The 16,917-nt window shown below is 46.1% G+C and overlaps 1 protein-coding gene across 1 annotated transcript in view; it reads left to right on the forward strand.

Annotated features, from left to right (window-relative positions):
* The window catches only part of SMARCC1 (SWI/SNF related, matrix associated, actin dependent regulator of chromatin subfamily c member 1), an 84,650-nt gene that overhangs the window by 64,753 nt on the left and 2,980 nt on the right, over positions 1-16,917 (forward strand). Inside the window, exons 26-28 of the mRNA XM_035554519.2 lie at positions 80-214; positions 4,006-4,264; positions 16,102-16,278. Coding sequence (XP_035410412.2) covers positions 80-214; positions 4,006-4,264; positions 16,102-16,278 — 571 coding nt within the window. The remainder of the gene's footprint in view (positions 1-79; positions 215-4,005; positions 4,265-16,101; positions 16,279-16,917) is intronic.

Consider the following 16,917-nt stretch of genomic DNA (forward strand, 5'->3'; position numbering starts at 1 on the left):
GGGGTAGTTGGTAATTTGTTTACTTAAAATGCTCTATTTTGTGAAATACGTGTAACGCAAAATCCTGTTTTATTCTCAGCATCTAGCAGCAGTGGAAGAAAGAAAGATCAAGTCCCTGGTTGCCCTTCTGGTGGAAACACAGATGAAGAAGCTGGAGATAAAACTTCGCCATTTTGAGGAGTTGGAAACCATTATGGACAGAGAGAAAGAGGCAGTAAGTAGTGGGGACACTAATCTGAAATTCTGGATTGTATCAGTCACTACAAAGACTTCATGCCATCAGCAGTTTCAGCTGTTCTTCACATTTAGGCACTTCTTTCTACCCCAGCTCAAATTCATAATTACCCCATACCATCATGTCTGAGCTCTCTCCTCCTCTGTGCAGAATCTCCCTTTTACCATAAGCAGCAAACTGGCAGTATCCCAGATTTGCTTCCTAATCCTTTTTCTTGTCATGGAAGCACGAGTGTGGACTCAGACCTGGGCCTGTGTGTAGGCCTTGTGACGTGAATGATAACTGACAGAAGAATGGCTTTTCCCTGTAAAGAGACTGAAATGGATGGAAACCTTGCTTCCCTAGAGGGAAGGGAAACCAGCAGTGTCTGCCTCCTATTCCTGACCCAGTTCAGATGGGATATGTGGTGTTAAGCAGGTAGCTCTTTTTTTTTTTTTTTGGAGGACATTCTCAGTAGCTCTTGAAAAAATCCTCAAAGTGAAATGCAGTAGCAGAAGGATACATGCTCAGGAGTAACAGCTTCTCATTTTGAGATGAGGGATTTGCTTGAGCTGGAGGGGGTAACAGCAGGTGCAAGAGAAGGAGGGAAGCAGTAATGTCAAGAGTTGAGAAAAGGTGATTGCTCATAGGGAACAGAAAGGTATCAAAGGAGAACAAAACTCAGTTATCAAATCTGACAATGAAGCATGATTGATATGGAGGGTACAGAGGAGGAGGAGCTGGGCAAGTAAAGCAGAGAACTTGTTCGTTTGACTTCAGTCTGGTGAGGCAGTAGCTGGGGCACAGGCTGTGACTGAGGTCTAGCCAGCTGCAGAAAGTAGTGACCCAGAGAGACCATATACATGGGGCATCTCAGGCAGGGTTTATTTGTTGTAACGCTGCTAGTACATCTCACTGAGGACTTTGTGCATCCCTAAAATCAGGATGTAATATGAAAGAGATGCTGTCTCTGCCTACCAGTGACTGGATTACACATCAATTACTGAGCGTTCTTCCATCTGTAGATCAGTGGGCTTTCAGAGAAGCAGTTTTTCTCTGACTACTGTAAACATGACCCAAAACTTCATTTTTATCAGAGAGCAGTCACTTTTTGCATTTTTCTGTTGTTTAGCTTGCTCAGTTTTGTCAATAGGCAATTACTCCAGGTGTGTTGAAGATATTGACTCATAGTTCTAGGGGTTTTCATGTTTGCCCTACCATGTGAATTTAATGGAATTTACATCCTCACTTTGGCATTAATCACACTGATAGAATTTGACGAACTGTGGTCTTCTGTTGTAGCAGAATGTCAGCAAGAATTTCTAGATTGCTCAGCATCCTCAGCCATTTCAGTGTGGCGTCTGCCTCTGACACTGATTGGCAGTGCAAGAAATGGACCTAACTATTCTGAAAAGGTTCTCTGTAGATTTCTTTCTTTGGGGGATATATTCCATTACTGACAGGGTTTTTTCCACTTTGAGGCATATGACATTTTCCTTTTCAAAAAGTGCATACAGATTTTTTCCTTGGCTTTCTAGCAGTTAAATTTGGACTTTTCACCTGTCACTGTGGATATTTGGTGGAATAATTAAGGCAAAAATTTGCTTAGTGCTATTGCACAGTATGTGTATGTCCTTATTTGCTGCATTACGGTAAAGGTGGCTTCATTACAGTGAAGGTGAGGTGATTCCAAGTGTTGAAAGAAATCTGTGCTACAGACTGGAGAGCGTTAGGTTTTAGGCAAAACGAATGTACTTGGTGTTTAAGCTGAAGTAATTTCAGTGCTAATTCTGATTGTGTGTACCCTATTGGTAGGAGCCTTGTTGACCCAGAATTTATAATCGCACATGAATGCTTTTCTTTACTGTTCCTGTTAGGGAGGAATTATTTTCTGAAGATGGAATTTGTAGTACGATGACAACTTGCATAAGTGTACATGTAAAGCATTTGTAAGAGTCCCTTCTAACGGGAATCACTTTGCAACAGTGCAAAAATATGTTGCTGCAAACTTGAAAATCATCAAGAGTGTAGTATTCGTGAATGTGTACCTAAAGCATTTGGTGGATTTAATGAATTGAGCTGTGTAGGAGATTGTGCAGCAGACTGAAGCATGCTCATCTTCGCTGAGATAGCCAAGCTTCACTCTTGCCTGATGTTAACCTGCAGATTTTATGGAGTTTGGAGAATGCAAATTACTGGTAATCTGCCCAACTGAAAAAAAGTGCATTTTAACCACCCATCTTAATTCTGATCTGTACGGCGGGAGTCTGTAAACCTACTTTGAAACTGGTTGTGACAGATGCAAGAACCTAATGTAGAACCAGATATTTTGGGCCATGCACCAGTTTTAAGACCAGCTTGTGCTGTGACTTGTGTGCCTTTCTCTTCTGTCCAGCTGGGTCTTCTCATCCTGAAGGGAGGGAATGTGTAGAAGGGAAGTTTTTACTCATTTTCTTAAGTACAGGGTGTGTTTTCAGATTCTGGATGCTGTTTGGTAATGCTTTAAAAAGCATTTTTTGACTGCTCTGACCTCTTAGATGAGGTGTAGTAGGATAGGGTGCCATGAAGAGAGCAAAGCAGGAGTGTAAAAGAATGTAAAAAGTATGGTGTAGCAGTTCTTGCTTAAGCCTTTGTTTCGGGTCATTTGCTGTAATTCTCATTTGAACCGCCTGTCACCTACCGAATCTGTTTCCATACATGCACAATTACACCATTGGTGTATGTGTCTCTTCTTTTTATCAAGTTCCTCCCACTAATGTATCAGATTGGTCAAGGACAAAGGAATCATGGCAGCATGAATAATCACATTGTGGTCCCTACATGCTGAAAAACAGCCCCCAACAAGGAGCATGTATTATTCATTAGCTCTGTCCCCATCTGGTTCTGCTGGTGAATGTGTGCTCTGTAGTGGAATTTCGTTTTCATCTGTGTTTTGTCAGCAGTCAAACTGCTAACACAAAGCATTGGTGGAGCTTCGGGATTTCTGGAGAACTTCCACAAGGTGGAAGTCTCCTTGGCAACCTGCTTTTCAGATAAATAATAGAGTAAATCTTCAACACTCATTCAAAATTTGTAAACTAGTTGCACAAATAGGTCCAGTTGCTTGAGAGTAACAGACATAAAAATGCATTATGGTTTCTTGGTTCATAGTCAAATGCATTTCCTTAACCATGGCAGTGATCGGTCATGTAAGTGCCCAATAGTAAGACATATTTTCTGAAGCTTCTTCATCTTTTCATTCGGGCATTGCTTGCAAACTATATGCCTTCATAGTTAAAGTGATCTCTTTACATTAATTGGCCTAGGTTACATGAGGCTTTTCTTTAAAATAATACTCATCAGTAGTGCAAATCATTGGTGTTTAGATATCATGGTGTACAGGTCCTACTCTTAAAATAAAGGTACAGAGCAGGGTCCTGCCTGTAGTCACTGAGCATGTGTTTTTGCCTGCATATTCTGCTTTGGTCCTTCCCTGGAATCTCTTTGGGCTATTTCTCCTCATTCCAACACAAGGAAGATTGAGAGAAAAACGTACGGTTACTGTTAGAACTGTATTGAGGCTGAATGTTCTGTACAGTTATTATCGAGTAATGTGTTAGTTGTATTACTGGGGGATTATTTAGGACAAAACAAGGTGACTTCATCAGTTCTGGCTGGAAGATGGCCTGTACCCATTACCAAAAACTGCTGCCAATTTTTTGCTAATCAAATGCCGATCCTATAGAAATGGCTTAAATATGTAGTTCTTAACTATTTTCTTCTCGTTTCATTTTTCCCAATTTTTGACGTAGTTAGAGCAGCAGAGACAACAGTTGCTGACAGAACGCCAGAATTTTCACATGGAACAGCTGAAATATGCTGAATTAAGGGCTCGTCAGCAAATGGAGCAGCAGCACAGTCAAAACCCACAGCAACCTCACCAGCACTCCAGTGGGCCTGGAATGAACCCGCTCGGGGCACCAGCACATCCAGGCCTTCTGCCCCATCAGCAGCCCCCGCCGTACCCAATGATGCACCACCAGATGCCACCACCCCACCCACCACAGCCAGGTAAGAACTGGAAGGAGAAATCCCCTGAGGTTAGTCATCACCACTCAGAGTAGATTAAAATAAGAGGAAAAGGTATTGCTGGATAAAATTGTACAGGGTTTGACGGATGTTCTGTTATGTGGTGTTTTGTAATGGTGCTTCTCGTAAAATGGAAACAGCTTGCTGGAATAGTTAGCATGATGATCCTTGTGGGTCCCTTCCAACTCGGGATATTCTCACTTTGCCTGTACTACAGCTTTGTTTTAGAGCTTATGTCCCTAGATGTGTGGGTGGAATCTGGGGGGACTGGAAGGGAGAGATATCTTAGCAATGCATATAAATACCTGATAGGAGGGAATGAGAAGGAGGGCACCAGGCTCTTCTCAGTTGCAGTCAGTGATAGGCGAGAAGGGATGGGCACAAATTAAAACATGTGAAATTCCATATCAACACAAGAAAACCCTTTTCTGTGACGGTCACCGAGCACTGGAACAGGTTGGTTGGCAAGGCTGAGGGCTCTGTGCTTGGAGGTAGGTGGTCACTCCAAGCCTCTAAAGTGTCTGTTTCCTTTTTCTTTTTTAAAGCTTGTGAGCTGCCACTAACTATCATTTTCAAATGCTTTTGAGCTTGTTTGTATTTCTTTAGACTTTTTTATGCCAAGTGATCTCTGTTCCTTCAACAGCAATCATTCACTCAAATTCTCCAGTTCATGACACATCTAATCGGGTAAAAAACTTAAGGGAAAGGCCAAGAATGAGAAAGAGGCAGAAAGCTCCTTAGGCAGCTTTATTCGGCAGGAGACCTGATTCTCATATGCTCCTACCCCCTACTTAGGGCTTTTCTTTCTGCCTTCTGCCCTTCAGTTATGCTTGATGTGAGATGAGAATCACAGAGCTGTGTTGGTCAGGAGAGTTGCTTGAAAGTCCAGCCTCCTGCTCAGGGCAAACCTGGCTGGATCTGACAGCAGAGGGACTTGTCCTGTTGGGGTTTAGATGTGTTCAAAGGTGGAGATGTTCCTAATACTGAGGGATGGAGAAATTAGGTGGCCAAGTGACTGTGCCTAACAGGAGGAGGAACATCCACTGGGAATACAAAATCTCTCTGCCATTTATTCAAAACTACTACTTGTTTCATGGCAAAACTAATAGCCCTGCTGTTAAGTGACACAGTTGCTAAGAGCATTTGCAGTTTCACGTTAAAACCATTGTAATGTTGAAAGGGATTGGGACTATTAAGTGTTGCACTTGTGCTGTGAAGATGTTTATGGGAATTAGAATTGAAGGCTTTGCTATACTTGCATGTCGTTGGAATGATCATTTAAACTAGAATGTCACCACCTGGAATGTATGAACCTGGTAGACTGGATTGCAGCAAAGGAGAAGAGCTTTTGTCAGTTACCAACTGCTTGACCGAGAGCCATTCTAAAGCCATTCAGAAGCCATTCTAAAAGATGGCCTGATGGGTTATTGGCTAAAAATCTTTCAGAAGGTCTTGTATAGCTGAAGAAGCTGGAAAGTTTAGAGTATCATGATCAAGAATAAGACGTGGTAACCAAAAGTGTGCAGTAGAACGAGTTTTCGCCTTAATAAAAGTCTGAGGTAAGGGCAGTTTGGAAAAGCCCTCTGTTGAATGTATGGTCTGAGAAAGAGCAAAAGTGCTTAGTAAACTAGCAGGGTTTGCAGATGACCATGAAATGTGAGGCATCCAATCCAATTGTGTGAATCTCCGCAGTAATAAAAACATGATTCAGTCAACAGATGCAGAGAAATGCCCATTGGAGGGGAAGATAAGAGTCATCTTGTGATCTAGATGCTTAAGCTAACTATCTTCTCAAGAGGTCAGGGTCAGCGAGTTCATTGAGCACTTGTGGACAAAAAGTTAATTCTGAAATTGTAGAATGGGAATGTGATAAAATATGCTATAATTTTTAGATTCAAATAATATTGTAGCTTGATTTGTCTATTGTATGCTGTATTGGCAATTCAGTTCGTTCATTTAGTGGAATGAAGAAACGTTCTGTGAAATGGAAAAACGGCAAATTGAAAACAGTGTAAAGGGAGGGGGAATCATACTGCATATCATTAGGCCAGCTCCTATTTACAAGGTGCTATTGAGACTGAAAATATAACAAGATTAAATGCATTGTCGTATTCACTAGGGGACTAATAAAGCCTGATTTCTAATATATTTGCATCCTTGGTTCACATAATACCTTATTACTTCAGCCCCATCGTAATCATCCAGGCCCTCTGTATCTCCAGTGATCCCTTCCAGCGAGTATTACACGGAGTGTGGTACTGTGTTAATTAGTCAGTACATCTCTTTTTCAGATTTGATTAAAGTTAGTCAATAGATTGACTTCCCCCCTCCTGTTAGAGGGTGGCAAGCTGATGGACAAGGAGCAGCACTGCAGACTCCCTGACAGGGAAGCAGCTGGTGCCGTCTGTCGGCGTGCAGGCATGGGAGGAGGTGGATCTTGCCTTTTACTGAGCCTGATAGTTCATGAGCTTGGTATTTTTGCGAAGGTGAGAATGCAGATGCCTTTTAGGAAACTTGGAGAATCTGAAGGCAAAATCCTTTCCTCTATACCGAGACTATCTCAGACTCATCCTGCCTAAAAAGCAAGGTAGTCCATTTTCCTCAGGCTCTTCAGTGGCAGAAACAAAATTTCTAGTTTTGTTAAAGATGCTTGGGAAGTCCACAACGTAGAACCAGAGCTCCTTGGCTTCAACGTGAGCTGGCTGACGGCAGCAGAGCTTTGCGTATCTCGAGGGCAAGGACAGGAAACAGAAGAGTTCACTGTTCCTCGAGTGAGTTCAGGACTTAAGTGCTGAGCCAGTCCAGGGTGCGTTTGTGGCAACAGGGATGCTTCAGCCCTCGGGGAAGGTAACTCAAAAATTGACCTGACTTTCTGTTTAGGTAGCTTAAGCTGCCTGGTGTGTGACTTTGGTTTCTCTCACAAATCAGTACGTTGCAGCCTGGGTCTGTGCGCAGGCAGTGCACGCGACAGACACGAAGCTGCGATCTCCAGAAATCCTGCTGGAACCCTGAGGCAGTCAGCAATTGCATTTCACGTGCACACACCACGTATTGTATACATTAAAAAAAGAAAAGAAAAATCCCCTATTGCATCATATTGGTCCTGTTGAATCTGTGTTAAATACTACAGAATTCCTATTGTAATGTATGTATTTTCCTTAATTTATTTTTTTTTAGGCAACTTAGCAGTAAAATAATTTCATGATACACTTTTTCATACATAGGTCAGGAACAATTTTTGCTCCTCAGCTGCTAATTTGGGGTCCTTTGGAACAAACTGGGGAACTTCACCTTACTGGCTGTACATCTGTGCCTGAAGTTCCCACACTGCGTACCTGCAGGGGAGTTCCCTGGTGTCTTGGTGGAGTGCTAAAATTCTGGAGGGTTTTTATGTAGATTAACCTCACCTAGCAGACGTAGTCACAGGTAGAGAGGGCCGAGACACACGTGCAGAAGAAATCTGAAAACTGCTTTTTTTTGGTGTTAGCTGCATAGGTGAACCTTGGGCTTTGGAGCTGTCAGCGTGCTGCATGCCAGTGCTGATTTTGAAATCCTTTTTGCAAGAAAAACTGTTTCATACCCTCTCAGTCTCTGTCCATTAATAACCTGCTTTCCCTAAAGTGGACACTTCCAAGGAACTCGAGTGACACGGAGTAATCCTTCCCTCAGGTACAAGGAGGTTGTTGGAGGCTGTTCGATGAGCCGCTGCCCGCTGGGCCGGCTGGCAGCTCCGCAGGAGGGGCTGACCCACTCAGTTGGCACTGGAGAAAAATCCCCAAACAGCTTGGACCTGCCAGTGGGCAAGTCTTCAAAATCCAACTGTGAATGGAAGTGAAGCAGCAAGGCCCTGAGGGGGAGCCGGAGGTGGAAATACACCTTCACCATTCCCTCTGCAGCTGTGTGGGCCCGACTCCAGGCCTTGGTTCTCATCAGTGTGTGTTATCAGCCAGGTTTCTGACCTTAACAGTGGCAAAAGGTGTAACTGTTGGGTCAGCAGACTGTGAAGAAAAAGCTGAGTCGAATGGCTTTAAAGTGATTGACGTAAGCTGAAGAGATGGCAGGGAAACAAAGTGATGAAAAGATCTGAAAGGCATTTAGAAATGGAAGAAAGGAAAGTCGCTGCTCGTAGCTCCTCTGGTCTCAGAGGCAGAGGCAGGCTGGGCTCTCTTTGCTAGTCAGAGCAAGCAGCACGGCTTGATGGTTGAAAAGACACAGCTTGGAGTTTAAAATTCGAAGTAGGGCTCTGCTGTGTCTGCCGTGACATTCAGCTGAACTTGGTGCCTGCTGCTCCAGCCTGGGTTATGAGCTTGGCTGCCTTTAGTTTGGGCTTCGGCGCCTGGATGTGACCAGGTTCTGGTCAGCTTGGTGGTGGTGTTGTTCACTGTTTTCAGACATGGCCCATTGCTAGCTCATTTCCTACGTTTTTGACTTTACCGCAACTCTTAACTTCATTTTGACGGAGCTCATTTTGTTCTCTCCAGTCCCTGGAAGGAAGACATTTAAAATAAAGAAAAATAACGTTGGATTCCTGTTTCTCACCGTGAAAAAATGCACCTCATAATTAGAATGTAAAATAAAATTCCGAATTTCTTCCTGCGCTACTGGCCTTGCAGCTGGTTGTATCATCCGAAGCGCGTTATAGATTTCTCTGCGTTCAGGTTATCTGTGAAATGCCGAGAAGTGCCTTGCACAAGTGATGCTTGTGGTGTGTGCTGTGAGAAACCTGCAGTTCTTGGAGGAAGGGAGAGGTGCGTGTACTAATAGCTGGGATTAATTAACTCCTCCCTTCAGAGTGAATTTTCAGCTACTAAATCATTTCTGACCCGAAGCAGAAATAGAGTAAAGAGGTAAGGATGCACCTTCCACCATGGCTGGGTGAGTAACTTCATAGCATTTTTCCCCAACATATTTTCCACAATTTTTTTGTTGAAATATTTAAAAATAAAAATAAAAATTGAGCTACTGGTTGCTCTTTACTTTCCTGTAGAGCTGGCTGCAATCACAGGATATTTTTTTGTCCAGATAAGGATTTTAGGGTTCGCTTCCTTCCGGTAAATATTTTCCAAGGACTGTCAGTGCTTCCTTTTTGCACGTTATGAGCTTGCTGGCAGAAGACTTGCAGGGGGTCGTCACACGATAGGAAAGCAAAGTAATATGTGTGGTAAACAGGTTTGTGGTATTCATCCCTAATGCCATAATCCACGCTTAATTGTGGCTTTGTAAGGTGTAGCAGTGGTTGGTAATACAAAAAAAAAAAAATTATTAAAGCCAGATAATGCTCTCTGGCAGATTCTCAGCAGCGTCGTGGAAAGGCAGTTGTGTTACTTCCATTTTGGCAGGAGACGAGTGTTAATTTTACCTTGACTACTTTGCTCTGCGTTAGTGCTGAAGGCTGTTTGTGGGGCAGTGCAATGGGCAGTTTTTGTACGTGGCTCTGCCCCACGGGTCACTAGGGCAGGCAGGTTTAAAGCCTTCCTTTAGGGCCTGCCAGCTGTGTCACATCACCTGCGAAAATCTGGGCGTGCAAGGGCTGCCATGGGGCTCGAGTAGGAAACCAGAGCAGACCGGGGAACCACAATTCCGCTTGGGGATGCTGGGTGACGTTTTGCTGACTTGCACCATACTGAACATCTGCAGGGCTTCTCCGGTGAGTTTGAGCAGCTCCCAGCTCCTTGCAAGGAGGTATTATTGAGTGTGCCTTAATATTTGAAGGTTACCAGTGCTGCTGTGCATAAGGCTTGTCCTTGCTGGCGTAACACGCGAAGCAGCCTCTCGACAAAGGATCTCACATCGGGTTTGTCTGATGAGCAAAGAGCGGCGAGCTGTCGGCTGGCCCCACAGCCAGCTGCGGTGTGCCCAGGCCTTCGGAGGTGCCTGCGCAGCCCGCCGATGCCTCTGCCAGCGCCGAATGCATCGCGCTAGAGGGAAGCGACAGAAACGCAGCATGCAAGTGAAGTGGAAATTCTGCCCCTCCCCCGAGACTCGATGCTAAATGAGTTATTGTGGTTAATTATTCACAGTTCTTGGCTACGGGATCGCCTGCCGCAGCGCGTGTTAGGGGGAGGACGTGCTGAAGGAGAGGCCGTCTCCGGGAGGCTGGTTGGAGCGTGGATTGCCGCGTCTTGTGGGCTCCGTTGGCAGCGAGGAGGAGCGTGTCTCGCAGCACTGCGGCGAGCCAGCCGGCGTGCCCGGAGCGGCTGCGTGCCTGCTCCCCCATCAGGATTTTGAAACAACTCATTCAGTAGTAGGAGAGCAGGATTGTAGAAGGACGTGGCTCCTGGGGAGATCAGGGCCATGTCGCGGTGCCTGCTGCTTTGCCCTCTCTGAAATCCTGGCCACGGAAGGGGGAAATGCCCTCACGTAGCGCTGCCGGTGCTGGCACGCTCGCGCTTTGCATGGTAAATAGCAGAGGTGTGCAGGAGGACTGGCATCGGCTCGGGCTCTGTGCATCACACCCCAGTGACTGCTACAGTGAAACAAAAATCCGCGGTGTTTGCCACTGTAGTGCCCCTCGGGTAGCTGGTTTAATAGGGGTAGAGGCTTATTTAATTGGGATAAATACCTTGGAGATCCTTTAAAAATTACTCCTTGTGAGCTTCGCTGTAACGTGAATCTGCAGTTGGCAGTTTGGTAATAGTGGAATGCTTCGGAGCTTGCATTAGAAAATGTCTCCAACCTCTAACGTGTAAAGGATTTTTTTTAGTCTGCTAAATCTCATTTTATTGAACCTTTTGGCTTTATCTCTTCCTGCGTCTGCTGTTTTTTAAGCTCTCCCCCTTATGTAGGTCACACTTCCACATTTTATGCTTGAGCTGCTGTCTTGAAGCGGTATCTCTTGTGAAATGAAAAAGCATACGATCTCTGTAGAAATGGCACTTCATTTTTGCCATGGTGGTAGTAGTGATTTCCCCTTTGTTAATCCCAGTTTGGTTGGGTATTGCTTGATTACTGCTCAAATTCAGCATTTTGGAGTTGTGTATGTGATAAGATTGTTCCTCTGCAAGTACCTTAAGCTCATTTTAAGACAAAATTGTTGCTTATCCCATCAGAAAGGCGAAGAATGGACAGCCAGCCCTGTACTCAAACACACTCTTCTCCAGCTTATGGGAAAAAAACTGCAGTGCCACTTAATTTTAAATCTCCAAGAGAGAAAAATACTGACAGATACCTCGATAGCAGGAACTTGCCAGTGAGCGTTGTTAGAAGATTTGGAGTAATGATGCAATTTGAATTTACAAAGAAATGAAATTTTAAGTTGATTTATTTGGTGCTTAAGACCTCATGTGAAGCATGTCTGCATATGTAGTAAGCCTGATCCAGCTTCAGGTGTATCAGATGAGGTTTTCCAGTACTAATCGTTTCATTTGCATGGGGAGAGTCTTGCAGGGATGCAGAGTTAGAAGGAAGAAAGCCAAACTGTGCTTGGAGAGTTTCAGGCTTGTGTCAAATGGCATCTCCCAGACTGGGGATTTCTCAGTTCCTGGCTTTCCTGGTCTTCTGCAACACCGCTGTGATGTGCTGATTTTTTTCACTTTTGTTCCCCCCTCAACCTTTGTTTTGTCAGTGAATAACTTCACTCGTACCTGTGAATGTCTTGTCCTTTTGCTGCAAAGCCCTCTGCATCTCCAGGCTGTTCTGTCTCAGGTTTCTGGTTTTGGCACAGGTTCAGACCTGCCACTGTAGTTTCAGCTGCCCTGTATCTGTTCGGTAGTCTCCCTTTGTTTCTGGATGTTTGCAGATGCAGTTGTTCCCCTTCATTATTTTTTGTAGTTGAAAATACAAGAGTTCATTAAAAAATAAAGACGTGTTCAAGCTAGAGTTCTTAGCAGCATAATAACGTTGTCTTGGTGTACCGAGCGTGGCTGTCCTTGTGTTGTCTCCTTCCAGAGTACAACGTTTGAGTCAAGGTGTGGGAGGATGGGGACGTGGCAAGAAGCAGTGCTGGTCCTGCTGGTGTGAGCTAATCCAGATCTGGACACATCGTGCCAGTGTTTAAGCTTGGCAGGCCGGTTTCTCCGTTCTCTGGCAAATTTGGCTTTTCACGAGTAGTTTGTAGCTTGGTTTGTAAGTGTGTGTACTGGGTCAGCACGGAGGCTTGCGCTGCTGCCTCGGATCTGGTAGGTAGCAGATGCTCAGCGAAGGCTGTAAGATACAGGGTGAGTGCAGATCCAGCCTTCCACAGTTGTGATCTTCGAGCATTTGATGCTCAGTGCTTAGGGAGCCACACTGGTACTGGTGTGTCCCGAGCTGCTGGTAGGTCTGACCTCTGCACGTCTGCTGTATGCCCACGTCTCTACACCAGGTCTGCTGCTCTTAAATGTTGTCTTGAGTGCACCTGAAAACTTCAGACTGACCAGGAACAGGCAGCCCATCAGTACGGTGAGGCAAATGCTCAAATTCCTTCCCTACCTATCAAGGAAGACCAGCCTGCAGTGTTCTGTTCTGGGCTCTGGGGAACAGACTGCATTTACAACAGCAACCCCTGAAGATACCAGCTGCTCTTGGGGGACTGCTTAGTGTAAGGTGAAGGGGCACTGGTAAATGGAGCAGAAGGGTATAAATCTTTCCTGGAAAGTAACTCCTTTGAGGTGGCAATAGCCAGGACATTTCATAAGTGAAGAGAATAGGCTTGCTTGGTATCGGTTAGCAAAGTGGCCAAACGAATCTCATTTTCTTCTGGGTAGATGGAGATGGCTGGCGATGCAGGATTTCGGTTTTGTTTTAATATTTTGCCCAGAATTTTCAGCGACTGAAATTCAAGCTGTCCTCTCATGTGCTGTGACTCTAGCGCCACAGGTCATCACGTAACACCAGGCATGTCAGAAGTTCCCACATCTGTCTCATGCAGATCAGGAAAATCCGCACTGCTGGAGCTGCCCAGCTGCCCTCGTGCAGCCCGTTCTCCATCAGGCCGCGCTTCAGAGCCGAGCTGCTACCACCGAGGTCGTAGAAGCCACCAGATTGGTTTCTGCACATCGGCAGCCGTAAGGAATGGTGCAGAGCTGCCTGCTTTTCGTCTCCCAGCTGTACTGACTTCGGCGAAGCCGCAGGCTGAGGTTTCCGAGCTCTGCCCTCTGATACAGAACCGAGACACAACGGCCTTGTGCCGATCCCTCCCGTTCTGGAGGAGGGTGGTGCAGGGTCTGCGGGTGTAAACCCAGCAGCACTGATCCTGTAGCTCCTGCCCCACTTCTAGCACTAATGGATGATCATGTTTTTAAGTCCAGGCTGTACCGGGTTGTTGCTTTCAGTGACACTGTTCTCGTGTTGCCTGCCGTGTCCTGCCGTGCCCTTTCTGCCCACTCCTCAACCCCGAGTGAGCTGGACCAAAACAGATGCGTAGATGCCCGTGGCAGTAAATTCATGCCAAGTCTGCTTAAATCTTCGGTTATCCGAGCGTTACGTGTTGATGTGCTTGAGGGCAGGGGTGCTGTTCAGGAGGACTGAGACAGGCCGGAGGAACGGGCTGGCAGGAGCCTTGTGAAACGCAGCGAGGACAAATGCAAAGCCTGTACCTGGGAAGACTTGCCCCGTGTCGGTTGTTAGACCGCGTCTGGGGCACTGGGCCCACCAGTACAAGACAGATGTCAATAAACTGGAGTGAGGTCAGCTGAGGGCGACCAAAGACAGTCAAGGGCTGCAGCTTTCTGCATGGAGGGGCTGAGGACAAAGGCGTGCAGTGTAACGTTAGGAAATGCCCTGCGTTTCCTCTCGTGTTCAGGCTGGTGTCCAGAGTAAGGATTCCAGGGGGCTGCTTCGAGTCACCTACTCACCATCACCAGAGCAGGAAATGTTTTGTTACTGCTGGGGATAAAAGAGGGGATTTGAGGCTCAAACGTAGGCAGGTTTTGTGGTTGGCTGCTGCTCTTTAATAAAAAGTGATGGAAATGCCGTGGTGTGCGCTGCAGGCCACTTACCAGCGACGGAGTGTGTCTGGGGATAAATACTCAGAGTTCTTGTCCTTTGTGAACGTTTGAGAAGTTGGATGTTTCCAGAGAGTCTCACATCCGCTGCTTGCAAGCGCGCTAGTCTTGTTCCCGTGATGGAGCAGCATCAGGTTGGTACTTGGACCTCTTGTTGTGTGACCGTGAGCTCCCGTGTTGTTTCCATGGTCCGGTGCTTCTGAGTCTCTACGAATTTCGGGTGATTTGGCATCGGGGCTGTACGAAGCCAGCGAGCTGAGGTGTGTTGGATTCTTGGGCACCGGGGCTGTCACTGGCTCGGCTTTCAGCAGCAAGTACTCCCTTATCCCGTGGCCCTGCCTTGCCTTTGTGCAAGGACAGCCTGTCTTTCTCCAAGAGCAGGTTTTTGCCTGTCGTTACCCAGCACGTTAAACCAGAGGCCAGCACCCGAGGGCCTGGTGAGCACCAAGTGCTTTAGGTGGGAGATGTGCATCCTCGGGAGGGACGTGGCTGAGCCGGGAGACTTGTGTGGTTAGCAGAGGCACCAAACCCTGGGAAGTGGAGCAAGTTCATCTGGTTTTGTGGTATTTCGTCCTGTTTTAACTACTGTCCGAACTCCTCAGTGGGCCCCCTCTTTCTGCAGAAGGGCGGTGATGGGGGCAGACTTGGGGTGGCTGGTAGGCTCCACCTCTGAGTGCAGGACGTGGCCCTCGTGCAGAGGTGGCTGCTCGTTATTCTGGGTTGTTAATTCCTGAGCAGTATGGCATAGACCAAGCCGCTGTTTCCCCCTTTGCTCAGCACCACTGCAGGCTGCTCTGTCTCACAGGGGCTGTGCAGCTTGCCCTTGCTGAGAGCTGTAACCCAGCAGCCCCAGCCAGCCTCTCGTGAGCCTGTGTGGCTTCGTGGCCAGCAGCCTCCGAATCCTAGACAAGGGAAGCATGGATAAAATATCACTTAGAGCTCCTATTGCGAAGCTGAACGTAGGAGTTAATAGTGCTTGTGCCGAAGTATTGCCTCGATTGCAAATACGGCATTTGCACTTTTTTGGCTTTAACTGCCGGTATGGCTGTGATGCTTTTATGTACTGTTCTCAGAGCCTTCCTCGTTGGAGGGCTCTGTCATCGTGCTTTGTTTCACATAAATGGTGAAATGCTTCACCAGGTTTGGGGCTGAAGTGTGCTCCTCTGGAGTAAGCCTTTACAACCCAAGCCTGGTAGCTGCTTTACTAACTAAAATACTGTACCTTTATATATGTGTAAAAATAAATATAATTGGATTATGCAAAATAATCTCTTCAAATGAGGTTTTAAAGCAGCAAATCAGCAAGTTGTGGGTGTCCAAAGCCGTGCAGTCCTAACAGTTCCTTGACGCTGCTGAAACATAAAGGTCTCTTACAGAGCTGATAAGCAAAGGAGATTTATTGGAACCTCCATCGCATCAAAGTAGGTTTTTTTAGCAGTGGAAATACTTATACAGTATAATTTTTAATTAAATGATTTAATTTCTCCCACTAAATTAATCCATTAGGCTTTGTGGCTGCTCTTTTTCATCAAGTGCTCTTAATTCAATGTCTCGTTGTTCTAGCAGTTTGTTTCCTGTGCCTTTGTTTGGATTGATATTAAATGCCATTTTAGCAAGGCTTCGTTTGAAGAGTTGTGTGTTATCTTCCACTCGCTTCTCCTGCTGATGCTTTTGAGAGATAAGTGCCCAGGAGTTCTTCCTGAAGGGAGCGTGTTGACATGGGGGATGCAAAGGCATTTCTTTGGGGTGGATGGAGGTGGCACTCGGAGCGTGCACAGAGTTGGCTCCCATTTGCAAGACGGCTTTTCTCACTGCTCAGAGAACGACTGGACTGTTTCCTGATCACGTCCGTGTTTCTCCCAGTCTCGTTACTGTGTCTCTTCGATGCTCTTGCAGGTCAGATGCCAGGGCCCGGCTCGATGATGCCTGGGCAGCCCATGCCAGGACGGATGATGCCGAGCGTGTCGGCCAACATCCACCCGGCCAGCGGTGGTCCTCCCCCACCCGGCATGTCACCGATGTCAGGGAACCTCATCGGACCCCGCGTTCCTCTAGCAGCTCCAAACGGCATGTGTAAGTGATCTCCACCGGTAACGTTTTGATTGTACCTGGCGTGGTGTGGCTTTTCTGTGGCTTGCCTCGTGGCTGGAAAAGTCATTGTAGCTGAAAACCCCTTTATGTGCTGGAGGAATAATATCTGTACGTGTTGGCAGCCAAAGACTGGTTCCAGAGGTGTGCTTGAAGCTTTAAGTGCTCGTCTCCCCTCTAGGCATCCAAACGTACTCCATTGTCCTTTATTTTATTTATAACATCCGTTATTTTATTCATTATGGTGCTAAGGCTTTGTAGTCTTTGTCAAAAACCTCTCTCGGCTGAGTCTGTGAGAATGCACAGCAGAGCCTCACGAACAAACTATAGCTAAATCCTTAAATAGATCAGAATATAAAAACTGACAACTTAGCACTGTGGAATTAAAGAGGAAGTACTAATTTAAAAAAAGCAAAAAGTATATTGGGAACGTTCCTTACATGGTATAAATACTCTGAAAACGAAGTCGATCTATGCCAGCCAAAAAAAAAAAAAAAGCTCAAGTCAGTAGCCACCGTGTGGGTGTTACTTGAATGAGCATAAGGGTTGTGGCCAAACCCAGAGAGTAGAAGAAAAGCTGAATGGCTGGCACAAGAAAGATGCTGCGGTGACTTCCTCGATAAA

This window comes from Cygnus atratus, chromosome 2 (assembly GCF_013377495.2).
Source record: "Cygnus atratus isolate AKBS03 ecotype Queensland, Australia chromosome 2, CAtr_DNAZoo_HiC_assembly, whole genome shotgun sequence".
Classification (NCBI taxonomy): Eukaryota; Metazoa; Chordata; class Aves; order Anseriformes; family Anatidae; genus Cygnus; species Cygnus atratus.